The sequence below is a fragment of the Eleutherodactylus coqui genome, chromosome 8 (assembly GCF_035609145.1).
Source record: "Eleutherodactylus coqui strain aEleCoq1 chromosome 8, aEleCoq1.hap1, whole genome shotgun sequence".
Classification (NCBI taxonomy): domain Eukaryota; kingdom Metazoa; phylum Chordata; class Amphibia; order Anura; family Eleutherodactylidae; genus Eleutherodactylus; species Eleutherodactylus coqui.
The window spans coordinates 173,226,448-173,242,984 of NC_089844.1; the positions used below are offsets into that span (position 1 = coordinate 173,226,448).

General features: G+C 48.6%; 1 protein-coding gene across 1 annotated transcript in view; it reads left to right on the top strand.

Moving 5' to 3' along the window:
- The first annotated feature begins 6,799 nt into the window (after positions 1 to 6,799).
- LOC136577200 (uncharacterized) overlaps positions 6,800 to 16,537 on the top strand; it is a 29,298-nt gene continuing 19,560 nt past the window's right edge. Inside the window, exons 1-6 of the mRNA XM_066577000.1 lie at positions 6,800 to 6,894; positions 7,729 to 8,010; positions 10,055 to 10,249; positions 11,684 to 11,718; positions 14,053 to 14,106; positions 14,428 to 14,481. Coding sequence (XP_066433097.1) covers positions 7,749 to 8,010; positions 10,055 to 10,249; positions 11,684 to 11,718; positions 14,053 to 14,106; positions 14,428 to 14,481 — 600 coding nt within the window. The 5' untranslated portion in view covers positions 6,800 to 6,894; positions 7,729 to 7,748. The remainder of the gene's footprint in view (positions 6,895 to 7,728; positions 8,011 to 10,054; positions 10,250 to 11,683; positions 11,719 to 14,052; positions 14,107 to 14,427; positions 14,482 to 16,537) is intronic.

Genomic DNA, 16,537 nt, shown 5'->3' on the forward strand with positions numbered 1-16,537 from the left:
TTCAAGTACGCAGTGAATAGTAGGTAAACAGGCTAATGCTATATAAATTGGCGACCAATAGGACCATTTGACTATATCAAGTCCAGAAATGTGTGCGGGGCTAATCTCACTGCCTCCACCCAGAGCAGGGCTCCATCTCCCTTCAGAGTCGCAATCCATTGGGCAGTTCCAGCAGCTGTGTAGTACTTCATAAAATTAGGGACAGAAAGACCCCCCTGTCTTTTATGGTAGTACATTACGCTGATTATTTAATATCTCTCCCCCCCCCCCCCCCCCCCCGGAGCTGGAATAGGCAGGGTTCGAAAGAGATATAATATTCATTGAGGCGGGCTCATTTTGACAACATGTGTCCTTCCCACCCAAGACAACTTTGGGTCATCCCACTCAAGTAACTCTGAAGAGAGTTTCCGTATCAGGGGGGGATAATTCCACTTATATAGGGTGGACAAGTAGGTGGTTGAGTTAACAACCAAATAAGGGATATAGTGGGCTTGTTAAAAGCCGAAAGTCAATTCACTAATTTTGATATGGAGGGTGATGTATTAACGTAGGCACTATCACTTTTATCGGAGTTTACTTAATCCCATGATAGCTGCCCATTTATCAAGCAGTCTCATCAAATTTGGCGAAGAAATTAGCGGCTGGGTGAGCGAAAGCAGAAGATCATCTGCAAATAAGTTTAGTTTGTATTCCTCTTCCCCCAGGCTAACGCCTTTTATATTGGGATTCCGTCGAATCGCAATAGGTTCCATCGCTAGTGCGAAAAGTGCTTGTGAGAGGGTACACCCCTGACGTTTACCCCACCTAATTGAGATTTGAGTTTCTTTAGTAGTTGGGAGATTTAAAAGAGTGGAAGGAGAGGAGGAGAGGGACCTAAGGGCCTGTATGAACCCCATTTGCTGTAGTACAAAGAATAAGTAGTCCTAGACAGGGAGTCAAATATCCAAGGCTAAGAGAGTCAGGGGAGTTTTACTCTTTTGTGCCTGACCAATAATATTTAAAGCTTTTCTAATATTATCCAGAGCTTGTCTGCGTTGGATGAGCCTACCTGGTCTTTATGGATCAGTTCAGGAAGAAACTGATTTATGTGGGTCGCCAAAATAACCATAAATATTTTATAGTCTATATTCAAAAGATAGATGGATCTATAATGCTTAGGAGAAAGAGGGATCTTATTGGCTTTGGGGATCACCGTTAGGTTATAATTTCGAAATTCTTGTAGGGGGATATCTCCCCTCATCAGGGTCTGGCGCATACTCTACAGGGGCTTGATTATTGCTTTGTAATAAATGGCTGTAAACTGTCCGGGCCTGGGGTCTTCCCCAATTACAATTTATCGATGGCGTCAGCTATTTCCTCTGCAGTAATATCTGCGTTCAGAGAGTTCATTTGTTCTTGGGAAATGGTGGGTATCTGGACAGACTCCATGAACTTGTGCCCTAAAATCTCCGCACCCCCCCTATGTTCCTTGCATAGAGATGCATAAAAATTAGCAAACATATAATAAATCTTATTTGGGTGGTAGTAGTGGTATTAGGGGGGGGGGGGGGGGGGGGGTATATAGCTTAAATACCGAGTCCAGCTTTTGTGTGTCTCGCAATTTTGCTGCTAATGACCTATCTGGTTTGTTTGCATCCACTCCATTGGAGTGCCTGCTCCACCTTTTCTGACAAAAGGGCGTTAAGCTGCAGCTTTATATCTCTGATCTCTTTGGTCGTTGTCCATGAAGGAATGCGCTGATTATAATTTTCCAACAGAAATAGCCTCCTTTCCAGAGCCAGGAAAGCTTGTGGCTTTTCCTTTGGGATGGCAACCATATAAGTGGTCCTTGAATTTATGCTTTATGGGACAACCAAACCCATTGAGGCCTCGTCTCTGAGCTAGTGTTAAAAGCCAAAAATTCAGAGATCTGATTGGAAATTTGACCTGAAATGATAGAAACTCGAATAAGGGCCTCATTCAACCGCCATCTGAATAGGTTTACCAGGACTATATCATCATTAATCTCCGAAAACACAAAGTCATGATCTGAGCAGACACATGGGTAATGTTTGGTGGTCGTTAGGTGGGGTAAGAGGCAAGTGGATACCAAAATATAATCAATTCTCAAGTACAGTCTGGGAAAAAAGTGTAACCCCTCTCTTTACCATGAATCTCCCTCCAGCTATTCGCTTGCCACAACTAAGACAGTTTAACCTCTCACTCCCTCCGCTGCAACTCCGAAAATCTGTCTGGCTTATTATCTGATCTATCTAGAGTTGCGCTGAAAGTAAAATTAAAATCACCTGCCCATAACATCTTATATTGTGGATAAAGCAAAAGCTTCTTAGAGACCGCTCGCATAGCGGGCCAGGGGTTCTCCGAGGGGGCATACATATTAATTATGGCCAAGGATTGGTCATGTAATTTCCCCAAAGCAATACAAAATCTCCCTTCTTGATCGCTCTCTATCTGTTACACTTGGAGGGGGAATTAATTATGCAAAAGTGTCAAAACACCTCTGTTTTTTTAGGGGCCGTGGCCATAAAGTATCTAGAATAGTGGTGATATCTGGGCGCAGAATTGTGAGAAAAATGGGCCTGCTGGACACAGATTACATCCGGCTTGTGTTTTGCGTATGTTAGCAAAGCCTCTCTCCTTTTACTTGGGGAGTTATACATTATGTGAGATTAAAAGACCATAGGATGGCCTGGCCTAGGCAGCTTTAGCTTCTCCTCCCAAGACCTGCGGCCTTCCTTCTAATTGTCCTTTAACCTGACCTATCGCGTACCTGGCGACCTGTGTCCTTAGTAAAAAGAAAATAACATACAAACAGATAAATAATGCAACTTCCTTCGCCTAATGCAAGGAGAAATCGTATCCAGAGCAAACATTACGATAAATGCGATTCTAAGACCTTTGTGAACAAGAATGAAATCGGTCTTTCCTATCAGGAAGCCAGCCTTCATTGAACTACCCGGCAGCTATCAACCCACCTTTGGACTAGCACTTAGTGTCATATTAATTAGCATATTCAAATACTCCTAATCAGCATGGCAGTGAGTTCCCACAGATTAATCTACAGGACTCACATTTGTGTTATAGAACGTCGGCGGTAATAAGTAGAGTCCACACATTGTTACCTTTTTAGTACCCCAGTTCCTGGGAACAGTCAGGAGGGCCTGGGAGAACTTTATTGTAATAGCTGGAAGCCTTTACAAAGGTACACTGATACACCAATGCAGGCAACACAGAGAAAGAAGGTCTGGGAGGAACTAAGGATGATGCAGGTCCTACAATCCTTAGGGTTTGTACGGAACCACTCCTGGAAGGGGTATACTCAGGATGACACCGGCCAGACAGTCCTAGTTATCTTTCCGGGACCGCTCCTGGAAAAAGGGGCAGACTCTCCACAGATATACCCTGGACACAGTACCTCTGCACGATGATCCGGGTCTTGGGTTACTCTTTCACTCCACTCTTAAATGTTCCCTGGCACAGAAACTCTCAGGGAACCGCTCCTCTTCTTCCATTCTCTTCACCACATGAGGATTGAAGGTACCCCCATGTGGCCAGCACGGTGCTGGTATATCTTGATGCCACCACAGTAATGGGTGGAGACATGAGCTGGCCTGCAGGAACTAGGGGGAGAACCCACAGCTCTGGATTGGCTGGTGGGTACACAAACACACACACTTGCACTGGAGGAGGCCGCTGCTGTAAATGTGCCGCTGGCATCTCCCTGCTGCTGATGCCGGCGGCCTCGCCCAGCTCCCAACCCCCTGCTGCACACCTGCAACCAGAGTCTGCAGCTGTAAGTGTGCCACTGGCATCTCCCTGCTGGTGCTGCTGATGTGAGTGTTCGGAGGATGCTGTCCGGCAACATCTCCCAGCTCCTGACCCCCCGCTGCACACCTGCTCCCTGCCGCTGCTGATGTGAGTGTTGGGAGTCTGTTGTCCGGCGGGTTCTCCCAGCTCCTGACCCCGCTGCTGCCAGCAGCCCTGACAGGTCTGCTCTGGCGGGCTCGCATCTTGAATAGCGGCGGCCTCCCCGCTGTCACAGTGCCCGGTGGGGGGGTTTGTCAGGTGTCGGCGCACAGCCCAGCGCACAGTCTCCCTGCTGGCTGCCTCCCCTCTGGGCCTTCCCGGCTGCAAGTGCTACGATGCATCCATCCAAGCACTTCACCGCTGGCTCACACCAGATCACTGCCACCCCTCCTACTGCTGCTGCTGGTTTATTCTGTCTGGCAGACGCTCAGTGTCGCCACCTGCCTCGCAGCCCCCAGTCACTACTTTGAGTCGGGATACACAGTGTCCTACTTGCTCCTTCTCTGCCTGTTACTCCTGTATCTCATCAGCCAATCCGAAGCTAGGGGAGTGACACAGGCATTCACTCCTGGTGACACTTGTAACACCCCTAGTGGCATCAAGATACACCAGTAGCGGCCGACACTCTCGCTGCTGACTGTCCTCCTTATCTGAATCTCCACCTTCCTCCACCACACCCAAATCACTCAAACCTATATCCTCTAGCATACCACATGACATGAAAATGGTTACATTCACAGGCATATCCCAGATTCATGGAGACATTAACTCTTCACTCGCTGCAGCTGTGCAACACACATGACAAATGACTAGACAACTTCTGCACAGTGCATCTACACCAGACATTACCTGCATGACACTGATGGAGGGGCCAGGAATATATGTTCTGGGCCACTGCAGTGTATATCACTGATAGGCCGCCTGCAGACGAGCGGGTCGGATCCGGCAGCGAGAATTCTCGCCATGGGACCCGACCCCAGAGCCTGCAGGGACGAGCGCATACTCACCCGCGCCTGGCGGCCCCGGCTCTTTCATGTGCCGGCTGCCGCGCAGCCGGCGCATGCGCAGACCGGAGCCGGCGGCCGGGTGAGTGCGTGCCCCGCACAAAAATAGGACATGCCGCGGTTTGTTTGCCGCGCGAGATTTCGCGCGGCCAAACCGCGGCCGTCTGCATAGGAGTGCGTATTGTAATGCACTCCTATGCAAACTTTCAGTGGCGAAAATCCCGCGGGAAATACCGCCACGGGATTTCCGCCCGTGTGCAGGCGGCCATAATTGGTGAAATATTATCAGTCACTAATAATGTGACTGATGACTACATGTCACCGGAAACAAGTGTAGTAGCACTAATTTAAAATCACTGGATTATCACTAGTGGAATTTAGCTGGAAATGAGTGTAGTATCAGTCGGTATTATTGTATCTTGACGCCACCAGAAGCTTGGGGTTTGACAAGGCTTCCATGGAGAAACGCCCCTGTCACATCGCTAGCCTCAGTAGTGATTTTAGCCAGGGCTGCAGTGTAAGGCCTCCCTCACACAGGGCGTTTGCAAAACGCTGCCTTTTCAGCCGAGTTTTCAGCGGAGCTTTCAGCTGCCTTTTCAGCTGTGTTTTCAGCTGTGTTTTCAGCCCAGCTGAAGAGGCTGCCCATTCATTTCAATGGGAGACTCAGCTGAAAACGCCCAAGAATAGAACATGCAGCGCTTTCAAAACGCAGCGTTTTTCAAAGCAGCGTTTTCAGCCCTGTGTGACCAGCCCCATTGAAATGAATGGGAGTGTTGTACAGCGTTTAGTGCTGGGCTGAAAACGCTGCTGAAAACGCCCTGTGTGAGGGAGGCCTAAGGGCGCCTACCCACTGGCGTTGCCGATTTTCGTGCGTGAAAAACGCAGCGTTTTCTGCGCGTTTTTCGCGGCTTTTTTGCGCGTTTTCCGTTAATTTCCATTGACATTCATGGGTGCATTAAGAGAAAAATAAGGACACCTATGCAACTGACAGTTCCTATGTGAAAAATTGCAACGGACCGAAAAAAAAACCGCAAGTGGACAAGAACACATTCTATCCTAATTGCTCTTCAGAAAAAACGCAAAACGCAAAGGTAAAAAAATCGCCAGTGGGTAGGCGCCCTTAGGGTTAGGGTACTTTTTCCTGTTCGCTGTGCATTAGTTGCTGTAAAACGTATCGTAACCCTCCAGCCCAGGCTACAATGAGTACCGCCGCTGTCCTCCCCCTTAGTGTACCGCTGAGAATGTGCGCAGCGGAGGAGCTGAGCACTTCAGCGGGGTGTAGACCGGAGGAGCGCTGATAGACATCCGATAGCGGGGGGGGGGACAGTTAGTGTAAGCAGCAGAGGTCAGCATCTGGAACATCAACACGCTCCTAGGACCAGAGGAGCGCAGCAATAGATGGACGATTGCAGGGGGTGAGTGTGAGCAGCGAGGTGAAGAGCAGCTGGCCTGCCTGGACCTCCAGGGGAAGCATCTATGCAGCCAATGAGGTAGAGGGGGCATCACCGGGCTTTCACACTTGTCTCCACCAGCGTCAAGATACAATAATACTGTATAAGTGTTCTAAAATCACTGGAAGCTAATATATTATCACTGTTAATTGGTGAAACATTACCAGTCACTAATGAAAGGTCACTGCAAACTAGTGTAAAGTCACATATTGTTGATGGAAACTAGTATTTACCACCAGTGCAATGTCATCGGTCACCGGTGCGCTCTCGATGGTCACTATCATAATGTCACTGGTAACTGCTAACATTTAGCTGGTCACTGCCGTCTTATCACTGGGAAACTAGAACTTGCAGCCAAGATTAACATTATTACTGATTCAAAGTAGAAGAACTTTAAAAATTGTATCCTTTCCAGAAATATGTAAGAGCTGTCTGATAACAGAGAGCAATAGCTTGTATTCAGATATAGGGATTGTGGGTGTACTGGCCCTTTAAGCAGTCTCATGTGATATAGCGAGTCCACAGGGCACGGGGTAAAGTACCTCCAAGAACGAGACGCTTTCATTTTCACTTTCCTTTAATAAAAGAGGAGGAGGAAGAGCAGGAAGTCTGTGAAGCAGCAGAGCGGGCAGGTATCACCGGGCAGGGGACGGTTACCAAAGTGGGATGATACTCCACTGCAGTAGCTGACAGATATTATGAGGGTCTGCAGCAGCTGAGGTGTCTATTGTGAGGTTCTGCAGCAGCTGAGGTGTATTATGAGGTTCTGCAGCAGCTGAGATGTGTATTATGAGGCTCTGCAGCAGTTGAGGTGTGTATTATGAGGCTCTGCAGCAGCTGAGGTGTGTATTGTGAGGTTCTGCAGCAGCTGAGGTGTGTATTGTGAGATTTTGCAGCAATGTGGACTTGTATTGTGAGGCTCTGCAGCAGCTGAGGTGTATCGTGAGGTTCTGCAGCAGCTGAGGTGTATTATGAGGTTCTGCAGCAGCTGAGGTATGTATTATGAGGTTCTGCAGCAGCTGAGGTGTGTATTATGAGGTTCTGCAGCAGCTAAGGTGTGTATTGTGAGGTTTTGCAGCAATGAGGACTTTTATGGTTAGGTTCTGCAGCAGCTGATGTTTGTATTATGAGGTTCTGCAGCAGCTGCAGTGTGTATTTTGAGGCTCTGCAGCAGCTGAGGTGTGTATTGTGAGGCTCTGCAGCAGCTGAGGTGTGTATTACGAGGTTCTGCAGCAGCTGAGGTGTGTATTATGAGGTTCTGCAGCAGCTGAGGTGTGTATTGTGAGGTTCTGCAGCAATGTGGACTTTTATTGTGAGGTTCTGCAGCAGCTGAGGTAAATTATGAGGTTCTGCAGAAGCTGATGTGTGTATTATGAGGCTCTGCAGCAGCTGTGGTGTGTATTATGATGTTTTGATGATTGCTGTGGCCTCTCTTTCCTCTGAGCCTGACTCTTCGATGTTTTCAGTACTCCAGAACAGTCTGACCATGAAGCGGGTGGTTGGGATCTTCTCCCGGGAAGCTCCCAGCTCCTTCCGGTTCCTCAGTGACTTCTTGAAGGGTGAGGACTGCGTTACAGAGGTGAGAAGCTTCAGCATAACCAACAATGGCTACCAGAGGCTCCAAGAAGAGGCGTCCCGCTGTCACTTTGCCATCCTTTATCATTCCAAGGACAGGGGGAGAGTCAACATCACCGACGTGACCGACTCCCTGTATGACGAGGAGCTCAGATATCTCTCCCAGACGTTGGGTAAGAACAGGCTGGAGTATCAGGAACTTCCCAACTGAGAGGTCGGAGCCACAGATTTCTCGCATGAGTGTAAAATATGAAAGCAGGAGATTCCCCACTGAGAGAATAGAGAAGGAAATTTCCCCACGTGAGGGGTCGGAGCGGGAGATTCCCCCACATGATGGGTCGGAGTGGGAGATTGCCCCACGTGAGGGGTCGGAGCGGGAGATTCCCCCACGTGAGGGGTCGGAGCGGGAGATTCCCCCACGTGAGGGGTCGGAGCGGGAGATTCCCCCACGTGAGGGGTCGGAGCGGGAGATTCCCCCACGTGAGGGGTCGGAGCGGGAGATTCCCCCACGTGAGGGGTCGGAGCGGGAGATTCCCCCACGTGAGGGGTCGGAGCGGGAGATTCCCCCACGTGAGGGGTCGGAGCGGGAGATTCCCCCACTCGAGGGGTCGGAGCGGGAGATTCCCCCACTCGAGGGGTCGGAGCGGGAGATTCCCCCACTCGAGGGGTCGGAGCGGGAGATTCCCCCACACGAGGGGTCGGAGCGGGAGATTCCCCCACATGATGGGTCGGAGTGGGAGATTCCCCACACGAGAGGTCGGAGCGGGAGATTCCCCCACACGAGTGGTCGGAGCGGGAGATTCCCCCACACGAGGGGTCGAAGCGGAAGATTCCCCCACACGAGGGGTCGGAGCGGGAGATTCCCCCACACGAGAGGTCGGAGCGGGAGATTCCCCCACACGAGGGGTCAGAGCGGGAGATTCCCTCACATCAGGGGGTTGGAGCGGGAGATTCCCTCACTTGAGTAGTAGGGGTGGGAGATTCCCATACATGAGGGGTCAGAGCGGGAGATTCCCCCACATGATGGGTCGGAGCAGGAGATTCCCTCACATGAAGGGTCGGTGCGGGAGATTCCTTTACATGCGGGGTCAGAGCTGGAGATTCCCTCACATCAGGGGGTCGGAGTGGGAGATTCCCTCACATGAGGGGTCGGAGCGGGAGATTCCCCCACACGGGGGGTCGGAGCGGGAGATTCCCTCACATCAGGGGGTCGGAGTGGGAGATTCCCTCACTTGAGGGGTAGGGGCGGGAGATTCCCCCATGTGAGGGGTCGGAGCGGGAGATTCCCCCACATGATGGGTCGGAGTGGGAGATTCCCCCACATGATGGGTCGGAGCAGGAGATTCACATGCAAGCCAGAGCGTGAGATGACGATTTGTAATACGGATGACTTTACATGTGGCTGAGGGAATTTTTGGCCCCTCAGACATTTGTGCCTGGGGTAGGATTGTTACCTCCCGTATAGCTTTGAACCTGCCGGCATAAATGGATTCCAAGCCAAATGATACATTTCAACAAACCTTGAGCTGTGTGTTCTGACCATTGTAAGGCTGGCTGTCCATGTGCGATTTGTCATAGTGTGATCCATGGCGATAAATAGCATGCGGAGAACGCATGACACGCTTTCCATAGGATAACTATGGAAAGCGCAGCCCAATGTACACAAGCGGAAAATCGCTTGCAATTTTCTGCTAGTGTCTAAGAATCGTAGCATGCCGCGATTCTCCATGATGAACCTATCATTTAGGGTGCCTGTTCACGGGCGTGATTTCACCGCCGGCAAATCACGCCGGCTGATGCTTTCCATAGTTATCCATAGCATTGCTATGGAAAGAGCCAGCACCTGTCCATGAGTGGAGAATCATTGCGATTCTCTGCTCACGGCGGGCAATTTGGAAGCCGGTCAGCCCTATCTGATAGGCGGACCCTATCAGATAGGGCTGACCGGCAGAGAATCGGCGGCGGCTCCTGCTCCCGAGCGGCGGCTCCCGCGGCGGAGATTTCCCACGGGACTTCGCATCGCCCATGGACAGGGGGCCTTAGATAGGTTCATAGTGGAAAATCGCGGTGACATTAGGGCTCCCCTGTGGCCTAATATCACTTGCAATAGTCTGTCTTGCCCGTTGACACTCAGCCTAACTATGATGTTTCACTCTATGCACCCACATTATAGTGTTTTTGCCTCTGTCACAATCTTATAATGTCTTATTACTGAAGGAAAGAAGAACGTGCTGGTGGTGGCCGATGACCTGGACATCAGCTCTCCAGAGCTGAAGATGAGGATTCTCGGGAGCCAGCCTCTTATTGATGAAATGGCTGCTGATTTTTACCTATTTAGCAAAACAGATAAAAATTCAAGGAATCTTCTGAATGAGAAGCTGCAGAAAATATCATCTCACATCCAAAGAAAAGGTAGCACCTTCCCTCCTCTCCCAGCGAGCAGTCACAGCACAAGCTAAGTTAGTAACAACCATATATAAGCCAGCTCTCCTCTTTAGGCCTCCTTTACACAAGCGTGTGGCGACAGCTTATTACATGTGGGTTTTTGTGTATGTAATACACATACAATCTGCCATAGGCTCCCATGTTTCCACTCACACATATTGCGCAAAATACACGCATAAGAAAGATTACATCATGTTCTAATTTGGAACATATATGCCAAGATAGTGCATGGTGATTGGCGCACGCAGTAAGTAGGCAATGTCATTGCGTACTTGCTACGTACCGTGCAAATGTCTCTCACAAGCAGCGAATTACGCTCGTGTGCAGCCACCCTTATGTCTACTACAACATCTTTACCTTATCGACAGGGGGCAGGGCGTAACCTCTATTTGATTAGCTAAGACAAACATGGAAGCCTCAGAAGGGGGTTGAAGACCCCTTCTATTTGGTGGATGGAAGAGTGTCTATCACCTCATCACTGAGCGATGGAGATTTATTGTGATCATGGTTGGGTCTCTGCTCCAGATGCTTCCATCTGTGGTCCAGTACTGTTGTATCTTGTCTCCACCAGAAGAATGGGTGGAGACAAGCTGCACGCCCACAAGCAACGTCCACAATTTGATTGGCTGGGCCGGAGAATGGGTTTCCATTATGTCCCCTCCCGCCTCATTGTGCCACTGACCCCAGGTTTACTCTTCCTTGTGCCTTTATGGATTTCTGCACTAGACTGCGGCGGAGCAGGGATGGGAGAAGAAGGCAGAGCACCGGGGGCAGTGAAACTCAGCCGCTCTCCCTTGTCCCTTTCCCAGCTCTTGCGCTGTCAGTCTCCTTGGTGCCGTCACATATTGCAAGCATTATATGTCGCCGGTGAGGAGACTGACAGTGGGTGACCGACCTCAGCGGAGCAGGAATGGGAGAAGAAGGCAGAGTGCCGGGGGCAGTGACAGTGGGGAAATGCATCGGAGGGGGAAATTACAGCACCGACGTCAGCAGGGAAGGTCGCCGGGGGAAGTATCACTGCAGATCTATGAGCCCCCAGCGGTGCCTGCTTGAGGGGTTGCTGCCCCAGGATATTGACAGCGGGGGAATGCAATGGATGAGGAGGAGCGGGAGGGGGGGGGGGGGGGACTTAAACCGCCAAAGGTGGAAGGGAAGAAGGTTGTCGCAGAAATTATGACAGCGGAGCTAGGAGCACAGGCCAGCGGATTCTCTGGCCCAGCCGATAAAGTTGTAGGCGTTCAGCTTGTCTCCACCCATTCCTCTGGTGGAGACAAGATACAACAGTACTCTGTTGTCCTCCTAACAGAGTCCTGTGAAGAGAAGCCATCGATCTAATATAGCCTAGGACTTGTGTTGGGATGACGTCTTATCTGACCTCCAGTCTCGTTTATGTTTCTACAGATTCAAATAGCAATGAGCTGATGAGGAGTGTCCTGGTAAGTAGTAGACCTAAACATCCCCTTGTCCACATAACGTCTTCACCATTGACTTGTCCACAATTTATCCTTGACAATGACACTTTCACTCCTTATCATTTCCACTAGGGGGCACTGCTCGTACATTTGTGCTCACTAATCCCTATAGAAGGTCCAAATTTCTGTATATCTAGAGTGGATGATGTTTTTGAAACAAGCTTGAGAACCTTGATCTAAAACTAGATGTGACTTGTTTCCCTTCAGGAAGTGGTGGATTATGGTACAGAATAATCAAACTTTATATACAAGATTGCTGATTTATCCATCTAGAGTATTGCTATCCTCTGCACACATCACCCTCCTTTCGCTTCCTCTCTCCTTCCTCCTCTTATATTTCACTCACTTCATGCAGAACATTGTGTTCTATGGGACTGTCATAACAGCACTCCATGTGGTCGTGAATGGTATAACAAAAAATAAGGTCAATTTTTGTAATGTACAATAAATTATGTCATGATGGTTATCTTTGTCACCTGCAGGCAGTTTGTATGTTCTCTCATGGTTGTACACAGGACTCATTCCCAGTTCCAAAAAATACTAATAAATAAGTGAATTGGCTTTCCATGAAAATGAAGAGACCAGAGACCAAAGTGACAGCCAGTGACCCATGTGACAGCCAGTGACCAATGTGAGATTGGGAATGCTGTGACACAGGGACATATGTAACACATGGGGACAGATGTGAGACACTGTAACGTGATGCTTCGTAATGTAAAACCTCAGACTTCTAGTCACTGTTAGATCTTTAACAGATGAGCACATCACGTAATACACTCGCTTCTGCACAATTTTTTTGCACAGTGGACAAGTGTAGACTGCTCTCATGCCTTCGCAAATACCGAGAGGATTTGGACAGCCACCACCCATTCACATGGGCAGGGGAATCACCCCACCCTGATTTAATTGGCTAATTAGCTTAACGTGGTGTCGGTGATGGCAGGTATGTGCAGCATTTAGTGTGTTTGCACACCTCCCAAATACCTCTATGAGGCTCTTTGGCGCACAAACACATGCAAGATAGGGTATTTGTTTTAATGCTGCGAAAACAGTGGGTGCAAAAAAAAGAAGCAAGGTTGAACCCATTGAAATCAATGGGTTCTATTCTCCATGTTATGTGTGCGGGATTCTCCCACGCGCAAAACTGTACAAAAACACGCTCGTCTGTTTAAGTCCTAACAAGAAAACCTCCAGATATGAGCCTGGGGTAGAAAATTAAAGTCCAATGTTTATTTTGGTAAAATCCTACATCAGACTCGTCCACCAGACTACAACCCTGCTAGGACCTTCCACACAGTAACTTTATCAATTTTTAGTATTTGGAGGTAGTAACCTGAATCATAATTTCTAATGTTTTTGGATATGAAGACTTGTGTTTTTATAACTACATGAGATGTGATTTTATGCTTCCCTGTACATGGTGATGGGAGTTACTCTGCTTATTTATAAGGTATTAGTGTAGTATGTCTCCACCGGAAGTATGAGTTGGCCAATCTCACCTACATGTAATGCACAGGTCACAGCCAGAACTGGTAAAAGCTCCCGATTGGTGGAGACCAACCAGGAGCTTAGCGGTACTACACTAGTACCGCTAAGTACTATTAGGAGGCTTAAAGGCCGGCAACGGTTGGGAGGATTGTTCAGAGGCAGTTTCTTGGCTGCAGGTATGCCGGACCTGAGTGTCAGCCCTCTGCATCCCGACTGGTGCCGGAGTGTCAGCTCTCCAGTATGGCACCGGTCGAGAGGAGTATCCGGAGGGAGCTTCCTGGCTGTAGTCAGGCCGGAGCTGGGAGCTGCCTACTAGTACTGAGCGGCACTAGTGTAGTATGTCTCCACCAATCAGGAGCTTTTACCAGCTTGTGGCGAGACCTGGGCATTCCCTGTAGGTGAGCCCGGCGAACCCATATTTATGGTAGAGACATACTACACTAATACCTATCTATAATAGGGCAGCCCAGGGTATTGTGGTAAGCAATCATTAAAATTTATATAATTTACATTATATCACTGATTTATCCAGCTAACAAGAAAGTACATAAGATAACATTCTATCTCTGGTAAACTCCTGGACGCCAAACATTCTCAAAGACCTGTGCTCTATTCATTTCTGTATTAGAAGCTTCTCTACAGCCTTGCCAGGACCTTCCACACAATCATGTTTTGGTTTATCAGTCCATCAGTTTTTTAGTATTTGAAGATGTTCCTTATTTGCAGTGCTTTAGAACATTCTAGTGATGTTGGAATATAAAGTCTGGAGAATCCTGATATAAAACTAGATGTAACTTTGTTTCACTTTAGGTAGTGGCGGGATTTGTTCCGTCCAGCTGGAGCCTGGCCATCCAGTGTGTCATGGTACGTAATAATGAAACTTTACATTATATTCCTTATTTATCCAGCTAACAAGAAAGCACATGAGATGACAAACATTCTATCTTTGGTAAAATTCCACAAGCCCAAATAGATAGAGCGCCTGTGCTCTATACATCTCTGTAATAGAAGCTACAGCCTTGTCAGGACCTTCCACACAATCCTATTTTGGTTTATCAGTCCACCTGTCCTTCAGTATTTGAAGATGTTCCTTATTTGCAGAGTCTTGGAACATTCCAGTGATATTGGAATATGAAGCCTGGAGAATCCTGATTTAAAACCATATGTGACTTTGTTTCACTTTAGGTAGTGGTGGGATTTGTTCAGTTCAGCTGCAGCATACCTATCCAGTGTGTCATGGTGCGTAATAATCAAACTTTATAAACTTTACATTATATTCAACTATCAAGAATGCACATGCGTGAATAGCAATAGTCCTATATCTGATATAAACCTGCGTCAAACCCAAACTTCCTGAGGACATATACTGCATCCAGTTCTGTAAGAGGCGAGGCTTCTCTACACCCTTGCCAGGGCCTTACACATAGTGATGTCATGCTTTACCTTATATACCTTATTCATCCAGGTAACAAGAAAGCACATAGATAATAAACATTCTATCTCTGGTAAAACCCTGCAAACCCAACCTTCTCAAAGACCTGTGCTCTATCCATCTCTGTAATAGAAGCTTCTCTACAGTCTTGCCAAGACCTTCCACACAATCATGCTTTGGTTTATCAGTAGAGAAGAGAGAGCACCAAAATGCTCGGGTGCTCGTTACTCGGGACGAAATTATCGCGATGCTCGAGGGTTCGTTTCGAGTAATGAACCCCATTAAAGTCAATGGGCGAATCGAGCATTTTTGTATATCGCCGATGCTCGCTAAGGTTTCCATTTGTGAAAATCTGGGCAATTCAAGAAAGTGATGGGAATGACACCGCAACGGATAGGGCAGGCGAGGGGCTACATGTTGGGCTGCATCTCAAGTTCCCAGGTCCCACTATTAAGCTACAATAGCGGCAAGAGTGCCCCCCCTCCTCCCAACAACTTTTACTTCTGAAAAGCCCTCATTAGCAATGCATACCTTAGCTAAGCACCACACTACCTCCAACAAAGCACAATCACTGCCTGCATGACACTCCGCTGCCACTTCTCCTGGGTTACATGCTGCTCAACCCCCCCCCCGCACGACGCAGTGTCCACAGCGCACGCCAAAGTGTCCCTGCGCAGCCTTCAGCTGCACTCATGCCACACCACACTCATGTCTATTTATAAGTGCGTCTGCCATGAGGAGGAACCGCAGGCACACACTGCAGAGGGTTGGCACGGCTAGGCAGCGACCCTCTTTAAAAGGGGCGGGGCAATAGCCCACAATGCTGTACAGAAGCAATGAGAAATATAATCCTGTGCCACCTCCATCTGGAGCTGCACACGTGGGCATAGCAATGGGGAACCTATGTGCCACACACTATTCATTCTGTCAAGGTGTCTGCATGCCCCAGTCAGACCGCGGTTTTTTATAAATAGTCACAGGCAGGTACAACTCCGCAATGGGAATTCCGTGTGCACCCACAGCATGGGTGGCTCCCTGGAACCCACCGGCTGTACATAAATGTATCCCATTGCAGTGCCCTACACAGCTGAGGTAACGTCCGATTAAATGCAGGTGGGCTTCGGCCCACACTGCATGCCCCAGTCAGACTGGGGTTCTGTAGAAATGGACACATGCAGTTACAACTCCGTGTGGACCGACAGCATGGGTGGGTGCCAGGAAGCCACCGGCGGTACATAAATATATCCCATTGCAGTGCCCAGCACAGCTGATGTAACTTCAGCCTTAATGCAGGTGGGCAAAAAATTAATTGGATTACACTGTAGGCGAGGGCCCCAAAAAATTGGTGTACCAACAGTACTAATGTACGTCAGAAAAATTGCCCATGCCCAACCAAGAGGGCAGGTGAAACCCATTAATCGCTTTGGTTAATGTGGCTTAATTTGCAACTTGGCCTGGAGGCAGCCCAGTTAAAATAAAAATTGGTTCAGGTAAAAGTTTCAACGCTTTAATGAGCATTGAAACGTATAAAAATTGTTTACAAAAATTATATGACTTGGCCTTGTGGGCCTAAGAAAAATTGCCCGTTCGGCGTGATTATGTGAGGTTTCAGGAGGAGGAGCAGAAGGAGGAGGATGAATATTATACACAGATTGATGAAGCAAAAATGTCCCCGTTTTTTATGGTGATAGAGAACGATGCTTCCATCCGCGGGTGCAGCCTACGTATTGCTTAGGTATCGCTGCTGTCCGCTGGTGGAGAAGAGAAGTCTGGGGAAATCCAGGCTTTGTTTATCTTGATGAGTGTAAGCCTGTCGGCACTGTCGGTTGACAGGCGGGTACGCTTATCCGTGATGATTCCCCC